Here is a 27,218-nt window from a genome sequence, read left to right on the forward strand (position 1 = left end):
TTTATAATCTAAAGTCTTGGAAAAATCTTCCTTCTTGTTGAAATGTGAAATCATCAATGAGATAGATAGAGATCAATCTCAACCTCCTAGGTGTCATGGTAATGGAGAAATTAAAGTAATAATCTCACACGCACAATGAGAGAAAGATAAAACATTATATGCAAAAGAATGAGGGAGGGTTACCTATTTATTGTTGAGCTCCTGACAACTTTGAGCGTGTAAACCTTACACAAAATAAATGCGGATTGTGCACAATAAAAATTAGAACTAAATCTTACCAATCAATTTGATTAAGGCTCCAATCGATTTGGTCATCTAATTTTCAGAGATATTGAGAAATTTGTATTAATGTACATATTTTATTAACTTAGAGGTGAAGTTTTTATCAAATTAATTTAAAAATTTAAGCACCAAGGTGATCCAATGGATTTGCTTTTGGACCCAATTGATTGGGATTTTGCATGTTATCCTTCTTGATGTTTTTTTGGGCCTTGTGCTGGATTTTTCTTTGGCTTTCTCACTTTTTGCACTTATTTGCACCCTTTATATAAAAATGTTAGAGAGATCATATACTTGGTTAGCTAGAAACATTTTAAAATGATGAGCAAAAGTTAAATTGTTAGAGTTATTTTTATTATTATATCCTCATTTATTTTCTCTTTCTAAATAACTTCAATTATAAGCTCTTTTTTTTTCAATAACTAATTGAGAAAATGATTAATCTTATCGAAGATAAGATGGAGTTATGGATTTTTCAATAACTAATTGAGAAAATAATTAATCTTATAGAAAATGTGAAGTGCAGTTATGGAAAAAATAAAAATATAATTGATAAATTATAACATAAACTTAAATAAAAATAGTTTTTTTTAAAACCGACACTTAAAAATAAACTGACTAATTGATTTCTCATTAGCATACCTATCTAAAACATATACATAAATTGATTTCTCATTAGCATACCTATCTAAAACATATACATAAATTGATTTCTCATACCTATTTAAAACATATACATACAAAGAAAAAAATTGTTGCTCATTTATTTGAATTAGATTTTGCACAAAAATTACACCCTAATAACATAATTAATTAACAAGCAAATAAGCCTACAAAATTGACTTTAATCTATTATATAATAGGAGGAATTATAATGGGTGGAATCAAATGAATATGGTTGAGATGTTAATATTTTTAGAGTTCATCTATATCATCCACTAACTATATAAATAAAAATTTAGATTGATATTAAATTTAATAATCAACTATTAAGTCACTATAAAACTATATTAATTTTTATATGTGAGATGCAACAAGTGAATATTATTTGATTATTGTTGATAATTATTGTAGTTTAAAGAAGTAATTCATAGTAAATTAGTATGAATATTTCTTTTATATTTGTTGTGTTTTTTATGAAAAACATTTGCAACATTTTACTATTACTTTGTATCTAATGAAAAAAATAATAATTGATACTTTCAAACTAATTAAAAAAACAAAATAAGACCTAAAAAAGTACTAATGGAAAAAGTATTTATCATTTTGAAAGATTCAAATTCACATTTGACCTAGGATTTTTTTCATAATTTTTTAATTTTATATCTTCATAAATTTCGAGAAATAGTTATAAATAAATAAATCTAAGAACTTTGATAGAAATAAAAAACATAAAATTAATTAAATTATGATTATATTTTAATTTATATTTTTAGGAAATTTAATTTTACCTAAGATTACTAACATTTGATAATTAAAGTAATTAAAATCATATCATATAGACATTATTTTAACTATTTTTAAAAGCACGGAAATAATATCATCTCACAAAAGTAGTAATCTTGACAAACTTAATCAAGAAAAGAGAATAATATATCTATCATCAAGAACTTGATATAAAATTTCATTATTTGAATATTTGACTATTCAAAATAAAAATTGCATAAAATTTATAAATATGTCAAACTTATATGGAATGTCCTCCCACACTTAATATGTAGAATTGTAAAATTATAAAAAAGACTTAATATAGTTTATTTTTTAACATAAAAAAAAATCTTAAGTAATAGAAAATAAATGACAAAATTTATAAAGTTTATTTAGATCGATATTTTTTGCATCTAAAAAATTTATAATAAAGAAGTTGGAACAATAAATAAGTTGCATTTTTAAAAAAATATTGTTTTACCATATGCATATATTATCTACATGGTCACCGTGTAGAAAGAACCATCAAAAGATGTTCATATTTATATAAAAAAATAAAACATATAAATTGAAGTATATAAATGATACATATAAAATGAGTTGTATACCATACAATTGTACATAGTTAATGTATGAATTAAATTGTATGATAATATAATATGAGTGAACTTTTTTATTAGAGATGTTTTGTATGATGTTAAAATATTAAGACAACTTTAGCATTTTCTATATTGAACGGTATTTCTGAGTCTTAATGTGTATCTCAGTGTTAGAAAATTTAAAATGCATTTAGAAAAAGTTTATGCATCAAAAATCATTTTTAATGTGAAAAACAGACTTATGTGTCGACACATACGTGCTATCAGTCGACACATGTGAATTATTATTAAAATTTGTAGCCTCTGCTTAGATGTGTCGACACATGAAGGCTTTCAAGTTGACACATAGAAGAAAAGTTTCTTCTATGAGTCAACACATGCATAAGTTGAATGCGTCGGCACATGCTGCTCAATTTTAAAGTTTGTAGCGTTTATTTCTCATGAGTCGATACATAATCTTGTATAGGTCAACACATGAATCAATATGAGTCGATACATGACTTATATGTGCCGACACATGCAGCGTATTTTTTGAAAAATTGAATTCTTTTCTAAACTTTTAGTTTCTCTTCTTTGTTCCAACTTTCACACATATAAATACCTCATACATGCATCATTTGAAAGTTGATGAAACCATAAACATATAAAGAGTTCTCTTCATCTTCAACCTCACATCTAGGGGTGGCAAACGGGCATGCCCGCCCCGCAAAAGCCCGCGAAAAAACGGGGCGGGGCAGGGCGGGCATATTTAATTGTGCAGGTTTAAAACCTTGCCCCGCCCCGCAAAAAAGTGAGGGCGGGGCAGGGAAAGACCGCGGGCATTGAACCTTTTAGGCCTAAAAATAGTAAAATTGTATGAAAAAGATAATGCCCGCAAAAGCACGCAAAAAATGGGGCGGGGCGAGGCGGACACATTAAAGGGAGTGGGCCTAAAACCTTGTCCCGCCCCGCGTAAAAGTGCAGGCAAAACGGGCTTTCCCCGCGGGCCGGACCCGTTTTGCCACCCCTACTCACATCTATACATACACACAAACAAAGTACACATAATTATTATTTGTTTAGGTGCCATCTAGATTTAGTGTTTATAACGTCCAATTTAGGTTGTTGAATTGTAAATGGGAAAAACCAATTAGGGTTTGCCCTCCAATATCAAGGTGTTGATTTGGGGGTTTTGCACAAGACTTCGCAATATTCTCATATCCGCACTTGGTGTTGATGAATATTGTCGTATTTCCCATTGTGAAACCGAAAAAGTTATGTAGGGCGCATTACAAGTTACCCATGAGGGAACTAATGAATTCAAATAAGCTAGAGTCAATACATTAAACCAAGAGTTTGAAATATTACGTATGAAGCATGGTGAAACTATTGCTGGAATGCAAAAGAGGTTCACTCATCTCGTAAACTATTTGAATGCACTTGGTAAGTCGGTTTCTAATAAAATCGTTATTAATAAATTTTGTACCACTCTTCATGACCCTACACTACTCTCCTCATTTATAGTCTGACCATTTCTTTTCATAATATCAGTGTCATTACCTTCAACCTTGTCACCACCTCTTCCACGTGACAAATATAGAAGGTGAAATCCTTCATATTCTATCTGGTACATTCTTCCTTTAATGGAGAATATTTTCACTAATGGTTTTGTCAAGTCTATTCTACACAAATTCTCACATATTTTCCTCAATCCACTTGCAACATGTTCTTGTCCATTTTCATTGTTTTACCAATCGTGTTTCCAGTGTTTTACAATATCCTTGCATCATAGTATTCTATTGGCAACCTTGCTACATGAATCCAAACTGCTACTTCCTTGATAGTGTCTCTCTCTTTGTGAAAATCTTGGCTCCAACCGTTTACTGTCAAGTAATAATCATAGATAAACCATGGACCATCAGAGAGCGCTACACTTTTGTCATATTCATGTGAAAATACTGCTAGATAGTAATTATTTCCAAGACCCACGTTGTTTTCAGCCTAGTCTTCAATGTCTTGTACCCTACCTTCCTCCATAAAAGCTTAACAATGACACCTCTCCTCCAAGGATGCTGGATGTGTTTTTCCTCATCTTTTGTGAGTACAAACATTGGACAATCATAGCCTCCCACCTGAATCTCTTCAACTTTGACTCACGGTCCTTCTTGATCAACCTCTAACTTTGCATCACTTATCTCATTATATATTTCCTTTTGATCTTCCCCCATTTTTCCAACAACGGTGTCTCTGTAAGACTTGGAACCACTGCTTGAGAAGTCCTCGTCGCCTTCCTTTCCTCTTTTTTTTGTTTCACGCTTTCGGATTCCCTTCTTCTATGTGCTTCGACTTGTTTGTTGGAACAAACCCCGGTGGTGGCCGATTCCTTCTTAATAAACCCTAACAGAGCGCAAAAAGTTCAGCATGATTTATTCCGTGTCACTTTTGAACAATGTTAAATGTTATTGGAAATTTGACTATAAAATGTTTAATAAATGTCTTTTTTTAAAATTAAATTTTTATTTTAGATTGTTGACTTATTATAGATTTTAGATGATTAAATATGAACATATAAATGATGATTTTTTATATTTTAAGTGGTCTCATTATTCATGTATTTTATTGTCTTTACAAATATTTTTATGTTTATTTTTTTTACACTTTTAACAAAAAAATTTAAATAGTTTAATTAATATTGTTTTGGAAAAATATTAGTGAGGTCCACCCGCCAACACGCGGGTCTGTCACAAATAAGGGTGGGCTGAAATTTTCAACCCAACACATCTAGTTTGTTCGCCTTGCCCCACCTCTTGCAAAACGAATTCTTGATGGGACGGGTTGGTCTTTTATTGTCACTCTTACTTGTCTCAACACTTAAGTATTTTTATATTAATACCAAAAGAAATTATCACTATATAGATATTTCTACAACTCATTTCTCATAGAGGGCTGCTATTTGTACACTCAAATTCAACACCGTATCATTACACCCTTCAAAATACAGCCTTTATAATACAACCTAGGTATTTCAAAAAGAAAAAAAAATATTTTTAAACATAATAAAAAAATAAAACCGTAGTTTATACGGTGTAAGTGTCAAAAGTAAATGTAAGATTATCATTTCTCTTTCTCATATATTATGATAGATTGACATGATGTAGATCTTGTAATTATATTCGTATTCACTTATTTATTTTATTTTATTCATATAAATTATGATTGAAATCATGTATAGACCATCTTATATAATTATACGTTATTAAATTAATTCCAACAAAGTAGTATCAGATTAAATCTTATGTTTAGTTTATTGAGATTTGTCCACTAAACATCAATATTTCTTTTGAATATCCGGTCATGAAACATGTGTTTGAAATTCATGATTTATTTCCTTTTTTTACAAGATTGAAATATTTGTTTCATGAATCATGATTTTTTTATGATAATAATTGGAGACTTTTCTTTTTTTTTTTACTGTTACTATGATAATAAGAAATCCATGATTGTGATTATTTTATTTTATGAGGAATGATTTTTTATGATACTAATATTTAGGAACTTTTACTTGTTACAATTACTTTGGTAATATGAAGTTCATGGTTATATTTTTTTGGAAACGGTTTGTATGAATTTATATTCTTACATTTCTTTTCTATTAATCTCTATGAAATTATTTGGTTTAAAATTTAGATATAAAATTTGAACATTATTATTATTATTTAAGATGTTAATGTTAATTCTTTTATTATCAATGAATTTTTAGTTGCTCAAGGAAAATAAAGAGAGAAAAATGCAAGATTATATATATCTATTATATTTTTTGTACAAGAACGGATAAATATGTATTAATCGATTATTGAAATTGTTTGGATCTTTAATTGCATTATGATTTTGAAGATTTGATTTTGTTCACTGAATGGTAAATGTGTGCTTGCTACAATGGATTTGGGATTCTGGTATGATTGTGAGGAGCTAACCAACAAAGTTAGCACACTAATGTCTAAGTCAATAAGAGAATGAAAAGTGATGTGAGAGTGTTAATAAATTTGAATACTTGAGAATGGTGCAATTCCCCCTTATATAGTAGTAACGGTTTTAACTGAAAGCGTGGAGTGTTACATGGATCGTGGTGCGCCGTATGATTAATCTAGTCAGTTTGTAGTCCTTCACGGGGGAATCATCTACTCAAGGCGAAGATGGAGGAACATTTCTTCCTCAGAAGCGCTTCCTTATTTTGGTCATGGGTCTTTTGTATTGGGATTTGTGGACGCTCTAAAACAGTTCCCCCCAAGCCCTTATATCTGCTCTGCATGGCGAGGGTTTGTCGTACATGTTCTAGATCGGCTCCTTGACTTGAGGAAACAAAGAGCCTTGATGGGACGTAACTATCATGGAGAATAGGCGCATTAAATTCCTTTCTTGTAATAGGCAATGTGCCTTGATGGGACGTAACTATCATGGAGAATAGGCGCATTAAATTCCTTTCTTGTAATAGGCAATGTTTTACAAGGAACAACTAACATATGTCCCTATGCTAGTTAGACATGATGATTCCTCTCCCTTAGGGTACTTGAGAATTTTGCACAACCTTTGATGAAATCTCGAATGTTGGTAGTGCATGTTGGATCTTACGGTCCCTAGTGATTGAGACGCATATAAAAGATATATGAAGTATCATTTTTCTCTTTTCTTCCAGTTACGACCTATAACATATTTTCTTTCTTTCTTCCCAACTTTGTTCTTCCTCGCAAGCTCTTATGTTCCAAATTTTTGGCTACACTCATGCGCGATCTTCACTTGTTGGTACTTGGTATGCACAAACAACCAATATATTCTTTTTTGAGATAAAGCCAATGTTTTCCTCTTGCGTTCTCCTCTTTTAGGGTTTCTTGGCCAATGATTTTTTGAAATCTCTCTAGCTCGAATTCCTATTACTGGTGTATTCAATAAGAGTATTGATTTTTCTTACTTCCATTTTATGTGTTAGCAATGCTCCTTAGAATGGTTGTTCCACCTACCATGTGTCTCAATGCAAGAGGGCATATATTTTTTTAGTGGGTAGATTTGGAGACGTTGGGTACAATGTCTTCTTTTATCTCTAAAGGGTGGATTAGATTAAGACATTACCGAGGTGGGCCCTATTTTGACTGAAGAGTGCTTATCCTTGAAAAGGATAAAAGTGTGCGTAACAAGTACAGTGGGTGTGTTATCCCTCTTCATGAATGTTTGTTCTCTTTGATAGGTCTTTGTCACCCCTTCAACACGTTCGAGGCTAGCATATTCAATCATTTGTTGAGCATCCATTCACAATTGCACCCGATGAGTTGGGCCTACATTAAAGTATTCCAATAATTATGTGAATACAAGGGGAGTGTGTCGAGCATGACGCTTTTTTACCATCTCTTTAAGATTCAATGTTGTATGGATGCTTCAACGAAGGATCGGGATAAATATCTCTTCATCACTACGCCAAGATGTTTGCGGTACCCTCATGGACTTTGGTAAGGGTGTATACAGCTTCATCATGCTCTAAACATTTTAAGAGGGGGTATAAGACCTCTTATGTTGAACTTATCCTATATAATTGAGTATGAGCATGTTGCCCATTTAATAAGATCAGTTTCAACAAGGTCTATTGATAGAGTCTTATGCTCTAAGTACGTCATCATTTGGATGATCCATGATGGTTCTAATGTTCCTTTTGTCATATCGGGCACACTGATCGTTGAGGGGAAACTAGGTATAACAAATTTTTCTTGAATGAAAGAATGGTTGATATATGTCATTTTTATGCTCACTGGTTTCGACAGTACATCAGCCTTCGTGTTCTTCTCTATTGGCACATCTTAAACCTCATATCCCTTGAACGAGTCAAGTTTTTATTTGAATATGGCTACATACTCTTGTAACAATACCATTATGCGTTGTTAGACTTCATCTACCCTCATTTATGATGCTAAAGTGAGTCGGACGATGATGGTTGCATATTCTGCCTAGTTGTTTGAAATGGAGAAGTCAAAGCAGATAAACTTCTACTACTAAACTCGTGTCGCTCTCGTGAATGGGGTCGACTTCACTCCCTTTTCTATTTGATGACTTATCGGTGAAGAAAATCCACTTCGTGCATCGTTTAGTTGTGGTCAAATTTAGTTATACAAGATATGATTACAATAGAACTAGAACGTAGAATTAGTTGAGAAAAGTTAGATTTAGACAATAAAAGTCCCTAAAGTGAACAAATGGCAGCCAATAAGTCAAGGGCTGGGTTGTATTTTTCGCAACCATTATTTTTCTTATATTATAGATGATTATAACTAGGGATGGCAATTGTACCCATCCCCAGTGGGTATCTTAAAAAATTAGTCACTGCGGATATGATAAAAACCCGCAAAAGTGAGTACGGACACAGACAATTACCCATGAAAATAAGTGGATATGGGCGCAGATACAGTTACCTTAGTACCCATATCCGCGCAATATATATATATATATATATATATATATATATATATATATATATATATATATATATAAATACTCTCGCTTTAAAAATACTCTCGCTTTATATATATATATATACTCTCGCTTTATATATATATATATATGTATATATATATATATATATATATATATATATATATATATATATATATATATATATATATATATATATATATATATATATATATATATATATATATATATATAAAAAAATATATAATAATACATACTAATAATAATCACAACAAAACACTTAAATATTAAATATTGATCTGATATTATATTTGTCTAATATATTATTTTAAAGTTGTGCAAAAATTCAAAAATAAAACGCTAATGGATCATTTTAAACAAAAAAAAAATTAAACTTATTATCGGTAAAGAGTGAGTAATATTCTCCATAAAAAAATGAATTGGAAGGAGCAATTCCAAAAATTACTAATCAGCCTCTAGTTTGCAACATACTTTGCAAGTGATACAGAATGACACAAATAACTTACGTACGCAGTAATGTACATTCAAGAAGAAAAAAAACCTCAGTATGTAGCACCGATCAATAACTTACGGAGTATGAGGTTAAGTGGAAAAAAAATCCTAATGATTAGCAGAGATACATAGTAAAACATGTCACTTTTGATTCTCTTCTTCATTTTTCTCTACTTCCCTCTCCATCCTCTCTATCTCTCTCTTAATTTCATTCTCTCTCTTAATCAAATTTTGTTTTTTATTGATGAGTGAGATTAAGAGAGAGATAGAGAGGATGGAGAGGGAAAGAGAGAAAAATGGAGAGGATCCAAGTCTGTAAACATGTTCATAGAAGATGCAATTCAACTATCTTCAGAGATAATTAATATTTGGGCATTTAATTTTCCGAGTCAAACTACCAATTAAAACAAGAACATGGAAGATCAATGGGGCAAAACAATATAGAACCATTAGGAAAATGCATATAAATTAAGTAACCGGATACTGTCTGAAGTTCCAAAAACATGTGTGATAATTAGGTATCAAAGGCTAAACAAGCAAATAAAATATTGGTACAGAAGTAAATGTATTTAATTTGCACCCAAAACTAGAACTAATCAGCGTTTACCGCCACCGCCGCCCAATTTGGGACCCTTGGGCAAACCACCTTTCTGAACATTGCCTTTGCCTGATTTTTGTGCTTTAGATGCAACTTCTGCTTTCTTGGCTTTCTTCTCATCCTTTGTTTTCTTAATCCTCTCTTTAATTTCACTGCAGGATGTACTCAGATAATTAGACATGTCATTCATTATTGAAAGCAAAAAACAAGGGCAAATTAAATAAAAACGAGATTGCAAAACACGGCAAAAGTCAAAGAAGAAACACACCGCAGAGCAGCTTCCCTGGCCGCATCTCGAACTTCAGGCTTCTCAGCTCTTTTCTTCTGAATGACTTCCAGTGTAGCACCAACAATGGACCTAGAGTATGGCTTCTTGGTAGCACGGCGTCTCTTCTTCACAGCTTCTTGGGCAATGTCCTGCATAACATATTTGTAAAATTAAAGAAGATCTAACTCAATACAAGTACTGGACAAGCTGATCTAACACTCGGTAATTACTTGGTTCATAGTAAAATCAGGTCAAACCCAACACGAGAAACTACAAATCTTCACATTGTAAATATATTGGTTGATTGAAATTTTAAGTTCAGAAGCTTAAGTTATTATACTGTTTTTGTTCAATTAATATTACAAACATAACAATAAAAAGATAAAACAATGACCTTCTTGTGTTGCTTTCTGTACATGGCAGTCCATGTGAGCTTTGAAGGCTTCAAACGGTTGTGGAAATACCTCTTACATTTCGAGTTCACAAATAGAAAAACCTACAAAATCAACAAAATGCTCATATATCAGTTAATCTAATATTTAGATAAAGAAATGGATCAAATTAAAGCTTGGAACATTTTTAGATCACCTGTGAATCACTACGAATAAATCTGATGCCTCTTCCTGGGTAGATCTTTGCGCCACTGAATCGGCAGAGTTCAGTCCTAATATGGCAATATCAATTACTAATTATTACATTTGGGATGGCATTATCATGTGACTGATAAATTTCTAATAATCTAACTTTCCGTAACAACATTTGGTAATTTTAAAAGTAACTCGATCCCCAAAAAATGAAAATTCCATTACGAAGCAGTTCCAGAAACATGTATACATTTAAAAAGCATGACAATAAAATTGCAACAAATTCCTCATCTCAAGTAACCAACAAATTAAATCAAATACACTAACCTACATATAGCTAATAATGAATACCTAGAAACTAGTTATTGGATGCAGAATTGAGAATCGTTGATTAAAAAAACTAGAGATGATCGAAGAGAGCGGCATGAATACGTACTTGAGAACCATTGTTTCGTTGGTGGTTGTGGCGTGCGGCGGCGTTCGCTGATGTAAACCCTAACTCCCGAAATTCACCTCTGATTATCTATATGATTTGTTGAAAATGAAAACCCGAATTCACGTAATGCTCGGGTGTGTTATTTAATTGGGCCACGGTTAATAACCCATCTATAAGGGGGTGTTTTATATCATATTTTCTCTCACCCCCTCGAAATAGTCTACAAAATGTTACTACTAATTTATAGTTTACTAAAATGAAACGTTTTCTTTTATAAAATGAATTTAATTGATGTAGTCAATAAATCATACTCGTTAAATTTTGGTTAAATTTTAACTTTAATTTTGATCATTTATAAAGTAATGTTTATGAATGGTTATGATGTTTTGACTGTGTAAAGAAATTTACATTGTGCATAATAATTAATCTCGTAAAATTTACAAGCTATTGTTTTTTAGAAATCTCCAACTTTCTCCTTCTCTGTTTATTTAAATAAAACCATATTTTTATTTTTTATTTTACTTTATAAATTCTCGCTAAGTCCTTTTGACTCTCCCTAATTTCACTCACGGCTCTAATTTAATTAAAAATTTATTTTTCTTCCAAGATTAATTTCTCATTTTCTACACTAATTTAAATAAAAAAAATATATAGTTAATTCATATTAAAAACCAAACCATCCTTAATAATACTAATTAAATAATTCAAAGCATTCTAAAACTCAAATAAAATATAAACATCAAAATCAAGGTGTTACACCCTTCACATATAAAGAGAGTATAGTCTACTCCTCATGAAAGTATACTCTTCACCCTTTGTTATTAAAAGTAGGAAAGACATAAAGAGGTGATAGTTAGCAAATATGCCATCTATCTGCCTAAGGGTCAACACGAGAGGAGATGAGACAAAAAGGTGGTGATATATCATCTGATAGTAGCAGTCGTAGCGGGTGTCCTCAGCAACTATGCAGTCCATATATACTCTGTAAGGCTCTTCCGTCTGGTTCTCTCTCATGGGAACGAAGGCACGAGCATATGACTAGGCCTCAGTGTAGCCATCCACCTCTCTCAAACCAATGATCATCGAGAAGTGTTGTGATATCCAACCCTGAAATGAAAATAAAAAACACTTGATCAAACATTATCACAAATATAGAATTAAAAGTAGTGAAAAAAGTAGAAGGATATAAGATTGTTACCAATAATAGAGAACAGTTGCATGCGGCAATCCTGGTCTTCCACAGGCATCCTTCTCTCAGTCTCGAATTGTTGAATGTTAGTGTTGCCACCCCCCATTTGTACTCAGGGATCAGTGCGGGATCCAAAAAGTACATGAGGTAAGCGACATCTATATACGTTGAGCTCGTGTCCATAAACAGCTGAGTGTCGATCAAAAATAGGAAGTAACAACTAAGCACATGATGTCTATGTATCTCCACCTTAATTGGGTCACCAACAACCTATCGTGCCGCAGATAGTTCCTTATCATATCTCCACATCAAGAAAGAAAACGTCATGTGTGTGTCGCGGGTCATCTCCACCTCCTCTAGCGCATCGAGTGGATCAGCCCTAAGCTCCTCAGCTAAAAGCTCTCTCAATTCCTCCTTTGTCATCCTACCATGACGCAGGAGGGCACCCCTAATAGGTATATGCAATAAGCATGAGATGTTGTCCAAGGTAATAGTAAATTCGTCGTGAGGAAGATGGAAGGATGATGTCTCTTGGTGTCATATCTCTGCAATTGCCATAAGCATCACGTTGTAGATAGTGGTGAATTCAATCTGACATAGGTCCTTCATAACAGATGCTATGAGGACATCATGGAACCACAGCTCCTCAGACTACTCTAGAGATAATATCTTTCGCCCGTGGTTATAGAACTCTTAGGCCGCCCTATCCTGAAAATTTCCAATGAAAACACTGTTAATAACAAGCAATGTTATAAATAATAAATTTTCAATGAGGACAAAAAATTATAAGTCTAAGCAATGTTACCTCTCTATCCCATATATGTTTGGCGGTATGATTAGCGTACCCTGACAAAAGGGACAAATGGAGGGCCCCTTTGGTAACTCTCAGACGCATTAGCATCCTCATGCAGTGAGTCAACACCATCAGGAGGTGGCAAAGGAGAACCAACATCGCCTGGAAGTGGCACAGGAGAGGCAGTATCCTGACGGCGTCTGCAGGTGGAGGGCACCTGTGAAGTACTCTCGCCATCATCCCGACGCCTCCAGAATGAAGAAATAGAAATGGAAGGCGTGTGTCCACAATGTTGCGGAGTAGTCTGCGACGTGGCCTCAATTGTCGCCTCTGCTGGAACAGAGGTGTCAGCTACCTGTGGGACTATCTAGCTCCGTGCACATCGCATAGAGGCACATTGTGCAACCCTCCTAGATATAAATAGGTTTGTCTCATCAGCCATAATGTCTGCAAGGTATTACAAATAAAGTCGAATTATATACAATTAAGTTAAAAAAACAAAAGGAAAAACAAATAGCCAATTTTAACTCCGTAGATGCAAATGTGGAAAACTTTCGTAGATACAACTATGGAAGTACCCAACATTCTAAAAATTGGGTTTGTTCCGTAGTTGCATCTACAGAACTACCCTAATGTTTAATTGTTTTGTAGATGCACCTACGAAACGTTCTAGAACTTAAAAAATGCAACAATGGCGTTTATAATTGTACACTTCCTTGCGAAAATCATTTTTGAGGGCCTGATCGTCCATTTTACACAACAACCAATACCTACATTATCTCTAAACTATGTTTCTAAAACTATCTAATGATTTCTACACCTAAAAGTGTATTTTTTAACTATTACGGGAAATATTTGAAATACCTCATAAACTCGAAAACTTACCGATTATATTGAGCTTTGAACAAGTTGGAGGGTGTTGATCAACGATGTTGATGTTCACTACCGAACTCGAGAGAAAAAAACAAGTTTGGTATAAGATTGATTTTTAAGCTTGAGAGAGTTGAAAAATTGAAAAGTTTTGAGAATGAGAAAGGAGAAGAGTCGGGCGCAAGTTTAACATCCTAATTATTCTGAAGGTACATAACTGGAAACATTCCGTAAATACACATATGGAACAAATCAACGTTGAAAAAAAAACTCAAAAATAAAATACTATAGAAATTTGTGAGGAAATGGCGATTTGGATAGGGTAAAAAGGAGTTGTAAAAGGCAATCTAAGACAATTGTTTTCTTTTTTCCTCTTTTAGAGCAAAAGTTTAATGTAATTTCTATTGATTTCTTTTGAGTTCCAATTTTTCAATATTTCCTTTTTCTAATTATTTTTTATGCCCTTTGTTTATTCGATCAGCTAACTTCTTTCTCTCTTTTTTTTCTTGATTGGTTGCTCGTATTTTTCAATTTTAATACTCGTTTTTCTAATTTCATGCGGCCACTATGTTTTCATGCAGGAGAATGTGGATTTTCATAGTTTTTTTTGTTAAGTTACGCTCGAACCAACGCCTACCTCTACAATCTGACATTCCCATGTGCTTGAGACACAAGAAAGGTAAAATGTGATAAAATGGAACTTGAAATCAAAGTTATCTATTTAATTTGCTTTGTTTGTTTTGAAATCTGTTTACTTAATAGATTTTTAAGAGATTGAAGAAAGAAAAATAAGGAACATTAGATGTAAAATTGGTTCTTTATTATTATTATTTATTTTAATACATTGTTCTTTTTCTTTAAAGCCCTTGCTTATAAGACTGATTTGTGTTAATATTCATACCATGTTCTGCAATTTTCATGACTGGTTTTGGTTGAAACAGATAAATAGCAAAACTAAATAAATAAACAATGGTATTTAGAAAATGACAAATAAATAATTGTCAAACACATCTAATAATATACTCTCTTTTTATAGTTTACAATATTTTTGGTAAGTAATATTGAATTTTTGTAGCTGTTTTTGATATTTTTGAACAAGTATATAGTTTTTATTTAAATTGATTTGAATAAACACCCATAAAAACTATATAACCATAGTATAAAAGAGACAAAATCAAAAGAGGAGACAGCATCGATGGTGAACATGGATAGAAGAAATGAAAAATGGAGTGAACTTGGAGAAGGTGGCAACTTAAGAGTGAGTGTCTTTCGATGAGTGTCTTTGGATGAACATTTGAAAATAATTTTTTGAAAAAATTTAAAATGACCACTAAAATTTATTGATAGGATACAAAATATGAAAAATTGTTAAAATAATATAGAAATATTTTATTTAAATTAAATTTAAAAATTTTCAAATAACACCAAAAAATAAAAAATTTGAAAATGCTTCTTCACTCTATAATGCAAATGTTAAATTGTTTATTATTAAATTTTGCAAAATAGTCGTCATATTTTATGAAAATTTTAAATTTACCCCCAAAATTTTCAAATATTGCAAATAAATCCCTAAAATTATCTTAATTTCACAAATTTTGTCTCCAAATTTTTAAAACTTGCAAATTAATCTCTATTTTTCATATATTTAATTTGACTCAAAAGTTTTAAAATTTATAAAAATAACCTTACAAATTTAACAATGAATCATGTTAATATTTCATCCAAATAAAAGAATTTCAAAATAAATATATTTCAATTAAATCATTTAAAATGCTTAGAATTTTAAATTTCTTAAAAGATTTCAATTACGTCATCCAAACACACTCTATATGTTCTAATTATACATGAAAAAAATACTAATTGACAAAAATGGAATATTGCTACCAAGAACTTTCCAGAACCAAAATTAATCTATTTGTTGTTACCAAGCACTTGATAAATGATGATGCCCACAACAAGAACATCAAAATTATAGAACCAGAGTTAAAGGCTAATACCACCCATATTACTAGTTTATATCAGATGTAATCCCAATTAATTTTCTTTTCGCAAGGATTTCGATGATTAATAATTGACTGTGACCAATTGCTTCATCATGAAGATTAGAGTCGTACCCTGATTTACAAATGGCTACACAATGATTGCATAAAAATATAATTCACACAACAACAAAAAAACAATGGATCGGTCAGCTGGTCAGCGTCAATCGGGCGGTTGAAATTTGTCCAGTCCTAAATGCAACCCAATTTAAAACACAAGCTACGGATGTAAACAACCAACCCTCCAAATCAAATTAATATAAAACAGATTTTGGTGGGGGGAAATAGATTCAACTAGCACAGAAACATGTGATGCTTAACTTATATCAGTGGTCAGTGCAATTTGACAAAACAAAAGAAATAGACATTACTACTAACCAATCTATTGCTCTTGAACATTGGAACAAAAAACATGTTCAAGCTATGAGATTTGAGCCAGACAACCATTTAAACAATCAAAAAATAATTAGCGATGAAAGAGTTATTAGCACAAACAAAATATAGAATTGCTAGTAAAATGCATTTGGTAATAAGGTGCTGTCTGAAGCTCCAAACACAGTTTATAATAAGGTTAGCTAATCAAGCAAACAAAATATCAATTTAGAAGTTTAAAAACAAGTGTTTTGAAATTACAGCCAAAATTGCAACTCAACTATCTAACGTTTCCCGCCGCCACCACCCAATTTAGGACCCTTGGGCAAACCACCTTTCTGAACATTGCCTTTGCCTGATTTTTGTGCCTTAGATGCTACTTCTGCTTTCTTGGCTTTCTTCTCATCCTTGGTTTTCTTAATCCTCTCTTTGATTTCACTGCAGGATGGACTCCGATAATTAGATATGTCATTCATATTTAAAAGAGAAAAACAAGGGCAAATCAGAAATCAAACAAGAAACACACCGCAGAGCAGCTTCCCTAGCTGCATCTCGAACTTCAGGCTTCTCAGCTCTTTTCTTCTGAATGACTTCCAGTGTAGCACCAACAATGGACCTAGAGTATGGCTTCTTGGTAGCACGACGTCTCTTCTTCACAGCTTCTTGAGCTATGTCCTGCCCAAAACATTCATGAAATTAAGTTACAAGCATGGAATAAGTTGTGTAATTTCTGGACAATCCGATCTAATAGCTTGTGATAAACTTGGTAAATAGTAAAACCAGGCCAAATTCAACACAAGTAACAAAATCTTCACACATAACTAGATTTATAGACGGGACTATAGATATCAACGTGTTGGGTAGCTTAATTTTTTACATTGTTTTTGTTCAACGCATTTTACAAAGACACGATTTTAAATGTTAAACAACTACCTTCTTGTGTTGCTTTCTGTACATGGCAGTCCATGTGAGCTTCGAAGGCTTCAAACGATTGTGGAAATACCTCTTACATTTTGAGTTCACAAATAGAAAAACCTGTAAACACAACAAAAAGCTCATATATCAGAAAAACCAAGATTAAACAAAACTTAGCAAACACAACACAAATATTTCGATAAATAAATGAGTAAACCCAACACCAGTAAAAATTATATCACCTGTGAATCACTACGAATAAATCGGATGCCTCTTCCTGGGTAGATCTTTGCACCGCTGAATCGGCATAGTTCAGTCCTGAAATGGCAATATCAATTAGTACTATTAATTACCAGAAAGGCAATAAATCAAAAACAACACTAAATAATCCATAATTCAGTAACATCAACACCAGATGTTTGATGAATTTCTAATAACCTTTTTCAATATAATAGCATTATCAGTGATTTAAAAGCCATTTCTGCTATTTATAAAAAGCAATTGCAAAACAAAGCAGTTGAATTTGAGGAAAAACTTGTGCATTTGAATTGTTAATATAATTTTTTTTTTTTTATATTCAAATCTAAGATCATGAATAGTTAATACCACTCAAAATGATAAATTCACGAACTTTGATTAACATTTCTGATCAAATTCACGAATTTGGATTAACACAAATCTTGAGACACAGATCGTAACACAGTAATTCTTAATCTCAAATCACAAACTAAATCATACAGCAACAAAATAAGCCAAAACAAATCGATGCAATGACTGAAGAAAATTGAGATGAAATGAAAGCTTACTTAAGAACCATTGTTGCTTCTCCCTGGTGGCTGCTTCTACGCTGGTGGTTTCTCTAAACCCTAATACCCAAAATCTCTAAGATCTGCCTCTGGTTATCTATATAGTCAAAATATTACGTAAATGTCCTTCTCTTTGTTGTAAAAGCACGAAAATGACACTGTTCGGTGGGTTTTCATGTTGGGCCTAAATGAAATAGCCCATAGCCCAGTCTATAAGAATGTTTGTAAAATTTTAATTAAATTTCTGCAGGATGTCAATTATTTTACATGAAAAATAAACTTATATAATTTCATATTTAGATTTTATAAAATGCTGAAAATTTTGATTCGTTAGATTGTATATTCAGTTTTTTTTTTCATGCTCTTCACAAGTGATAACAAATTTCATATAATTAAGTCTATATTATATATTTAAAATTCTACAATAATTTGTCATGTTTCACAAAAATACAATGGACGTGAATTCAGATCGAATGACCCAAGCTCCACTCGGACGACCCAAAATTGCACTTGGTTGTTTCCTCTAATGCACTTTTCATAACACTTTTGGGCTGATCATATCATGGGTTGCTTCTTTTTTAGGTCCAACAAAAGTTATCCTAGTCCATACATAATGATGATTAAGTGGAGAATAATATGTTTAGGGATGGCAACGGGTGCCCGCGGGTGCGGGTTTTATACTACCCAAACCCGCACCCGAAATTACCACCCGAACCCGAACCCAAACCCAAAAACTATTCGGGTGACAAAATAACACCCACGCCCACACCCGTTGGGTTCGGGTTTTTTCACCCAAACCCAAACCCGCAACAAAATACATAAAATATATTTTTCCTATAATTTTCTTACAAATTTCCACACAAAAAAATAATATTATATATATAATATTATATATATATATATTATATATATAATATATTATATAATATATATATATATATATATATATATATATATATATATTATATAATATATATATATATATATATATATATATATTATATAATATATATATATAAACATATAATATATATATATATATATATAATATATTATATAATATATATATATATATATATATATATATATATATATATATATATATATTCGGGTGTGATTTCGGGTTTCGGGCGCGGGTTTCACACTACCCAAACCCGCACCCGAAATATCGGGTGGCACCCGAACCCAAACTCAAACCCAGTCAATTCGGGTTTTCACCCGTTGACTCGGGTTCGGGTGCGGGTGGACCCCGTGGGTTTGGGTCTGTTTGCCATCCCTAAATATGTTGTTATGTTGAGATGTATAAGTATTTTATGATTCTTGTAGATGATGAAATGTTGTGGTTTCAACCTATACTGAAAATAGTACTTCTAATGATAGGGTATTTTACATGGAGATTATTATGCCACCATAAAAGTAGTATCTGACAAGTCTAAGTGAAGTGAAAAAGTAATTCTAACCAAGTCATATATTTTGTCTCAGGTTGATTAGGGGTTTATGAAGACAGGGAAAACTTAATGAAATAAGGTCACCCGACTTGTGTTAGTCCACTCACATTGTGACATAGTACTATCGACCTCCTAACCAAGTACTTCAGATTATAATGGAAGCAAAGAAACAGAAGTAACTAGTATGGTGCAATATCAAATAAAGAGAAATATCACGTTAGATGTGATACAATATCATTAAAGAGCAGTGATCATGTGATGCAGTATCACTTGAAATAAGCATACTCATAATTGAATAATGGGATGTAATACAATATCGCTTGAAATAAGTATTACACAACAACAATATAAGTTGGGAGAAACACATTTGTATTTGTGTTATAGGTCTAATGAAATATCACTAAGAAGAGTACTACATAGTAAAATATTATAGAGAAAAGTAGGGATGGCAATTGGATCAGTTTTCATTGAGTACCCGCAAAAGTTACTAATAATGGGTAGGATAAAGTCCGCAAAATGGGAACGGGCACGAGCAATTACCCACAAAAATAAACGGGTATGAGTCCAGGTACGGGTACCTTAGTACTAACCCCACCTCATATATATATATATATATATATATATATATATATATATATATATATATATATATATATATATATATTATATTTTATTAGAGTGAAGACTCATTTTGATCCCTCCCAGAAACTAGAGAACCCAAATTAATCCTCCACAAAAAAAGGACTCGATTTAATCTCTTACAAAATTTAACCGGCTCTTTTAGAAGGAATCAAACTCATGACCTTTAAAACATATTTTATGCCTTAACTAGTAGACCAATATTCATGACCTTTAAAACATATTTTATGCCTTAACTAGTAGACCAATATACATTTGTGACAAATAATTCTTCTAATCTATAATAATATTAAATAATTTTGAATTTAAATATAAAATTTATATCCATATGGTGACAAACCCAAGTCCCTTCAAATTAAATGGTAATCACTATATGAAAAGTAATCTAAAAGGGGGTGAATGAAATATATTAATCAATATTAGTGGATTTTTCTCAATTATGAATTTAGCAATGTTGTTCTTATTTTTCTGAAACTGTTATGAATGTTAAAGCGTTGAAAATAAATGTAGAAAAATAAAGAACATCAAGATATATCTTGGTTCCTCTTTTCAAACAAGGGTACTTCAGTCCCCTCACACACTGTGAGAGATTTCACTGTCTCGGGTACGTTACAATCGATCCACCTCACTCTCTTAACTTTCTAACACAATCACAAAGGCATATCATCTTTTGATTTTACAACACACAAGAAAAACACACCACTTTCACCTGAATACAGTGATCACTTACACTTAGTGAATAAAACAAAATTTGAATAATAGATTTGTACATGCTACTGCACCTGTATCAAACTTTATACAGAGAATGACCTTCTCTTCCAATGATCAATTCAAATGAATATAAGTTAGATTGCTCATGAATTTTTCTCAACTATGATGTGAAAGTTATGTAGAAAAAGTTTTCCTGTTATAAATTTAAATAGTTTGTCCCTCTATTTTAAATTTAAACAATTTTCTAAAACTAACGATGTTTTTGTTGTTAAAATGACAAGTTACTTGTTAAACATGACAAATCATTGTATATAAATGTGTTATTGAACTTTGTAGGTCAAAATGTTTGTTAAAAGGTCATGTGTTTAATATTACAACAAATCATGAAAACTATCTATCACTAATGTACATTGCTCTAGTGGTAAAGACATATAATGTGGCTTAAAGGTCTTGGGTTTAATTCTTTTTGAGAACCAATTTTGGCTTTTTTTTAATATTTTTAAATTTGAATTAAACAATTTAGTATTTAAAAAATAAAAAATAAAATCCAAGCACCCAGTTGAATTTTATAAGGGATTAAATCGGTTCCTTTTTTTGTGTGGAGTTAATTTGGGACCAAAATGGATCTTCACTCTTTTTAGGCAAAATTATACCCAGGGTCTTTTAAGTTATTTTATTGTAACAAGTTGGTCCTTGATGTTTTTTTCGCTACAAGTTGGTCCTTTATGTTAACTAACGTCTGCACAGTTAACCTTTTTCATAAACTTCGTTCCAAAAAAACCGAAGTGACACTTATGGTGTTGATGTATCACTTAACATACGTTAGAGACCAACATTGAATCCTATAATAAAATTTTCAGAATTTTTTAGAGCATAAAAATATTTTTAAACTAATTAAAATGCACACAAAAGAAATAAATTAAATAAAAATAATAAAACAGAAAATAAAATTCTCAGAAAATTACACAAAGTGTAAAATGAGAAGAAATATTTTTAGGAATTTTTTCATAATTTTTGGACCAACAATGAGTTTAATATGAATTTTAAAAGTTAAAAACGAAATAAAATAAAATTAATAAAACAGAAAATAGGTCAACGATGCATACATTAGTTAACATAAAGGACTAACTTATAGCAAAAAAATATATAAATGACCAACTTGTTACAATAAAATAACTTAAAGGACCCTGGGTATAATGTTGCCCTCTTTTTATTATTATAGACACATGTATACTTATCAATTTTATTAAATACATCACTATTAAACATTTAAACTTGTATCCATTTTAATATATGTGTTTATTTTTTCTTAACTCAACAATAACATCCTTCTGTCAAAAAAAAAAAAAACTCAACAATAACATCCTCGATTTTTTTTAAATGTTATTAAAACCATAAAAAGACATGATATTTTTTGAAAGCAAAGCAGAAAAATTACATTAGAAAAAAAAAAGAGTATATGATACAAGCAAGCACACAAGAGGTCCACTAAAAGCACAAACAACAACAAACAAAAAATAAACAAGAGAAAAACAACCAACACCTAAACCTTAAAAAACAAAAACACAAGACAACCCCCAGTTGATAGAAAAGCCACCCAAACACAAAAGGAATGTCACCTCTAAAAAGAGCAGGCTGAAGAGAGACAAACACGACCACTTGAAACACAAATAGGGCAGTTGGCTACCCAATCTACCCCTAAGATGGCAAACACCATAAGGTATGAGTACCCAATCGATAATTTTTTTATTAGAAATGTTGGTAATCGAGTGGTTCCATCCCCCTCCTGATCGCCCCTGCGGGGATCGAACCGTGGTCCTTTGGGGGTGGAAATAGGCCAGGCCGATAACAGGGGCCTACAGGCTAGCCTACACAGGCTCATGGCAGATCATGCATTATTTTTAAAAAGAAAAGGCCTAGGTTTTTGATAAGTCTATTTAGTTAAAAAGTATAGGCCTAGGGGTGGCAAAACGGGCCGCCCGCCCTGCCCGCCGCCCGCCCCGCCTTATGCCCGCCAAAAAACGAGCGGGGCGGGCATGCCCGCCAAGTAAAATGGGCATAAAAGTCATGCCCGCCCCGCCAAGATGGCGGGTTGGCGGGCGGCGGGCTTGCCCGCTTATTTTTATTTATATTTTTTTTAATAGATTGATAGGCTTTTTTTACCTTTTAATTAAACTTTTCACATATTTTTTAAAACAATTTTTTATAAAAGTAATTTTTTAACAAATTTACTCAAAAAAATATTACATATATTTATAAATAAATGTATAAAATAAACCATCAAGAATTGCAATTACTAGAATTAACTAAAAAAAGAGTGAGTTTTGGAGGAAGAGCGGACTTTGGCGAGCGGCGGGCTTTGGCGGGGCGGGTATGGCGGGCGGCGGGTTTTGGCGGGGCGGGCTTTGGCGAGTTGCGAGCCTAAAATCTCAACCCAACCCGCCACTTTTTGGCGGGTGCGCGGGCGGCCCGACGGGCCCCGGCCCGTTTTGCCACCCCTATATAGGCCTAAGCCTATCAAGCTGGCCTATTTAAATATATATGAATATTTTTTGTATTATTGTTATGTTATGTTTTGTACTTTGAATTAAAATACATGAATAAAACTTGATTATTTTGAAGAACTTGTGAAAATAAGATTAAAACACATAGTGAACATTATTTTCATAAGTTCTCTTAAACAAATAGTCTCATAGAACTTATGTTAATAGGTAAGTTAAAATAAGTAGATGCAAACAAATTTTTAGTCTCTTGATTTTTTTAGTTAGTTAGTTTATTTAAACATTATTTTAATTGCTTATTTACATATGTCTAAAACAAATAGGCTTTTATGTAGGCTAACTGGCTAATCAGGCCTTCGAAAAGACCAGGCTCGGGCTTAAAAATAAGCCTACGACAGACTACAGGCCAGACTTAGGCTTCGGTTTTTTTCACAGGTCAGACTCAATTTTGGCAAAGCCTAACTCGACCCAACCTATTTCCACCCCTTCCTACCAAGTTCAACGCCGATCACCACTGAACCAACTAACGATTGGCACCAACTAAGTATTGGTGCTAAGTTAGTTTGATATGAATTATGTTGATATATAATGTTGATAATTAATATTAAATGTGGTTTTATATGAAACTAGATTAGAAATTACTAAATCCCTTTTCACTAATACCTAAAAAAAGAGATAAGAGATCTTTGTGCGACACCTCTCGTTTTAGAGAATGAACCTTATGGGTTTTCCATTAAAAAATAGGGTTAAATATGTTTTTAGTCCTTATAAATATGACAACTTTCAATTTTAGTCCCTACAAAATTTTTCTTCAAACAATGATCCTCACAATATTTTCCGTCTCTATTTTTGGTCCCTCCCGTTAGATTCCACTAACGGAGGCTTATGTGGCACGCCACGTCAGTTAAAGTCAAAACTAAAGAAAAGGATACAGATTGCGGGGGTTTTAAACCCCCTTTAAATAACTTAAAAATGATAATTTTTCACAACCAATTTTACAAGGAAAATATTCAAAACTACATAATCTCTACTTTTGAGGATGATTGTACATGCCTTCAACCTCACAAACACCTAATACTAAAACTTTGTTGATTAGTCTTACAATAACTTAGGTTTGCAACATCTTAGACATCCTCACATGACTTCATTACCTTAAATATTCACTCAACCTGCACCTCTAAAACTGTCATGCCATGGAAGTCTTTCGATGGTTTACAACATCTTTGTTATTGCTACCATTCTTTTTTTCTTCATTCTTCTCCATAAAGATTACCATCTTAATTCCTTCTTTGTTTTTCCTTTCTTTCTTCCCACCATAAATGACATTAACAACACAACACAAGTAATAGTTAAACCTCATCATCATCAGTTACTTGCTAACTCTGCATATAAAACAAACAATAGCATTAATGTATTACAAGTAATCATGAAGAAAAATTTTTACTCAAATTTTTGTTTATTCAGCTTTTTTCTCTGACTAAAGTTTCTATTCCTTCATTTTTGTTACATGCAGGAAAATATGACTAGCTTGAATAGAAAATTAGAATATTCTTATTTTCATATAATATTAACAAAGTTTCTGGTTTGGCTTGGATCACTTGGTAGTGTATGTCAGCAAGCAAAATTGATAGAAATCGTCATTATGTGTAATATATGATAAAAAGTTACTCACTCTTAAATTAAGTATAATATGTTTACCATACAATAACTTGATTTACATTTACAAATTGTAGTTTCATCATCAATTAAAAAAACTGTCAACAATTATTCATAGAGAAAAACACATGAAATCCACACGACACTCTGTCAACAACAAGAAAAAAGTCTCAGTCACAAAAAAAATCCAACTTCTCCAAAGCATCACTATCGTTACTAACCTCCAATAAAGAAAAACATTATCGAATTGTTGCACTGCACACACATGTAATTACAGTGTAACTGATGCACAGGTCACCTTTGGGACCGTTGTTTATTCTTACTTATTAATCTTAGTTAAGTAATTAGCCTAGTACAAATGAGACCTGCTAGGATGTTTGATAAAGATAAGATAATAGTTACTGAAAGTTTTTCCAATCAACTGTTTGATTAATTGCTTGTGAAAAATTATTGTTTTTTTAAGTTATTTAAAGGGGGTTTAAAATCCCTGCAATCTGTCTCTTTTTTCTTTAGTATTGACTTCAATTGACGTGACGTGACACGTGGCATGCCACGTAAGCCTCCGTTAGTGGAATCTAACGGGAGGGAGAAAAAATAGAGACGGAAAATATTGCGAGGACCATTGTTTGAAGAAAATTTTTATAGGGACTAAAATTGAAGATTGTCATATCTATAGGGATAAAAAACATATTTAACCCAAAAAAATAAAATATTTTTTAGTGGAGAATAGCTTTGATCCGTATACAAAATTGAGGATTAAATCGAATTTATGCAAAATCTGAAGAATAAAGGACTAGTCCCTAGTATTATTTTTTCTCCAACATATTAATTTAAAGAAAAATACTACCTCCAATTTTTTTCTTTTGCTACATATTAATTGACTCTGAAATAATACAACTATATTCTGAAAAGTTTATACCATGGAGAAATTCTATATGATGCTACAAAATCATTTTAGGTGTCAAAGTTGTTAATCGATCCGCTAGGATTTTGTTAATAATTTTAAACCAAAATTTTTGCTATAGAATTTTATATGCACCTGAATTTTTTTGGAATCAACACAATCATATTAAAATTAAGAATCTAAAAAATCAAACATTGTCCGAAAATAGACAAACAAGTTGAAACACATCTAAATCATCAATATCTAAAAAGGAATGATAAAAATAACCACCATAAGTCCATAAACATTTGGATCAGGAAGACAGATAAACTCATAAGACCAATTCTTCACAGAGATGAATTTTCAAAAGTATGCCGACGACAAACCGATAATGTAATGATAAATTAGATTGAGCGAGTTATGTCCCAAAAGCGTGTATGTATGTAAACGTGTAAGACCAATCCTTAAGAGAAATGAGTTCTAAAAAGTAGATCGGAAGAAAAATCCATAAGACTTAACCTTAAGGGACTTAGCTTTCCAAAAGCAGATAGGCAGGTATAAGATCAATCCTTGAGGGATTTATTTCCCAAAAGTAAGTCTTCAGGTAAACCTGGAAGACTTAACCTTAAGGGTAGCATTTTAATAAGTCTCCATGATACGTGACTTGAGTAATTAATAATACATTTGTATATGCATTTGTATTATGTGTGTCATGAGGTAAATTGGATAAGGTGAGGAGTCTTAGAATAATAATTTAGGTTGATTCCCGTGATCAAGAGGACTCTTAAGACATGAGACCTCCACATAGATAAGTTGTATCTAGCCCTAAGTTTAATAATTCAGGTGAATCTTCGACAACTAAAGGTAAAGGAAATATGGTGTGATGACACTTCTGGAGGATTTTTACCTTATCTTAGTCTGTTTTGGTTTCCATTATATTGTGATGACTCTGTGTTACTATTGTACTATTTTGGCTTACTTTGTATTTGTATGTGAGATCTATGCAATTATTGTAACGGTGAAATTGGTGAGACTAAAGTCATGGAAAGACTTATCTCATTTTAAACAGAGTCGCCACCGCGCTTTATTGTTTCCAAAAAGGAATGGGAGAAAGAACGAATAAAATTCACAAAAGTTTTTAAAATTAAAAGTAATAAACTTAGAAGAGATTTGGGTAAGGGGGTTTGTTATACAAGGGGAAGGTTTTAAACACCCCTCATATCCATGGTACTCCATGGGAA

The 27,218-nt window shown here is 32.1% G+C and overlaps 2 protein-coding genes across 2 annotated transcripts; both read right to left on the minus strand.

Annotated features, from left to right (window-relative positions):
• Nucleotides 1–9,710: 9,710 nt before the first annotated feature.
• LOC131611014 (large ribosomal subunit protein eL24) lies at nucleotides 9,711–11,290 on the minus strand. Its single transcript, XM_058883133.1, has 5 exons — nucleotides 11,156–11,290; nucleotides 10,724–10,799; nucleotides 10,530–10,631; nucleotides 10,136–10,284; nucleotides 9,711–10,019 (listed from the first exon to the last, which is right to left on the minus strand). The coding sequence occupies exons 1-5, from the start codon at nucleotides 11,164–11,166 to the stop codon at nucleotides 9,866–9,868; spliced, it is 492 nt and encodes a 163-aa protein (XP_058739116.1). The 5' UTR covers nucleotides 11,167–11,290; the 3' UTR covers nucleotides 9,711–9,865.
• Nucleotides 11,291–16,545: 5,255 nt separating this feature from the next.
• On the minus strand, nucleotides 16,546–18,220 carry LOC131611015 (large ribosomal subunit protein eL24). The gene is made up of 5 exons (XM_058883134.1): nucleotides 18,140–18,220; nucleotides 17,576–17,651; nucleotides 17,352–17,453; nucleotides 16,945–17,093; nucleotides 16,546–16,856 (listed from the first exon to the last, which is right to left on the minus strand). The coding sequence occupies exons 1-5, from the start codon at nucleotides 18,148–18,150 to the stop codon at nucleotides 16,703–16,705; spliced, it is 492 nt and encodes a 163-aa protein (XP_058739117.1). The 5' UTR covers nucleotides 18,151–18,220; the 3' UTR covers nucleotides 16,546–16,702.
• Between the last annotated feature and the right edge of the window lie 8,998 nt (nucleotides 18,221–27,218).

Source organism: Vicia villosa, linkage group LG6 (genome assembly GCF_029867415.1).
Source record: "Vicia villosa cultivar HV-30 ecotype Madison, WI linkage group LG6, Vvil1.0, whole genome shotgun sequence".
NCBI lineage: Eukaryota > Viridiplantae > Streptophyta > Magnoliopsida > Fabales > Fabaceae > Vicia > Vicia villosa.

Excerpts from the sequence above, each read along its gene's own strand:
- LOC131611015 (XM_058883134.1), bottom strand. Across the intron at positions 17,454-17,575 it reads TTATTCGTAGTGATTCACAG|GTTTTTCTATTTGTGAACTC; the intron begins GTGATATAATTT and ends TTGTGTTTACAG. Across the intron at positions 17,094-17,351 it reads ACAGAAAGCAACACAAGAAG|GACATAGCTCAAGAAGCTGT; the intron begins GTAGTTGTTTAA and ends TGTTTTGGGCAG.
- LOC131611014 (XM_058883133.1), bottom strand. Across the intron at positions 10,632-10,723 it reads TTATTCGTAGTGATTCACAG|GTTTTTCTATTTGTGAACTC; the intron begins GTGATCTAAAAA and ends TTGATTTTGTAG. Across the intron at positions 10,020-10,135 it reads GCCAGGGAAGCTGCTCTGCG|TGAAATTAAAGAGAGGATTA; the intron begins GTGTGTTTCTTC and ends TACATCCTGCAG.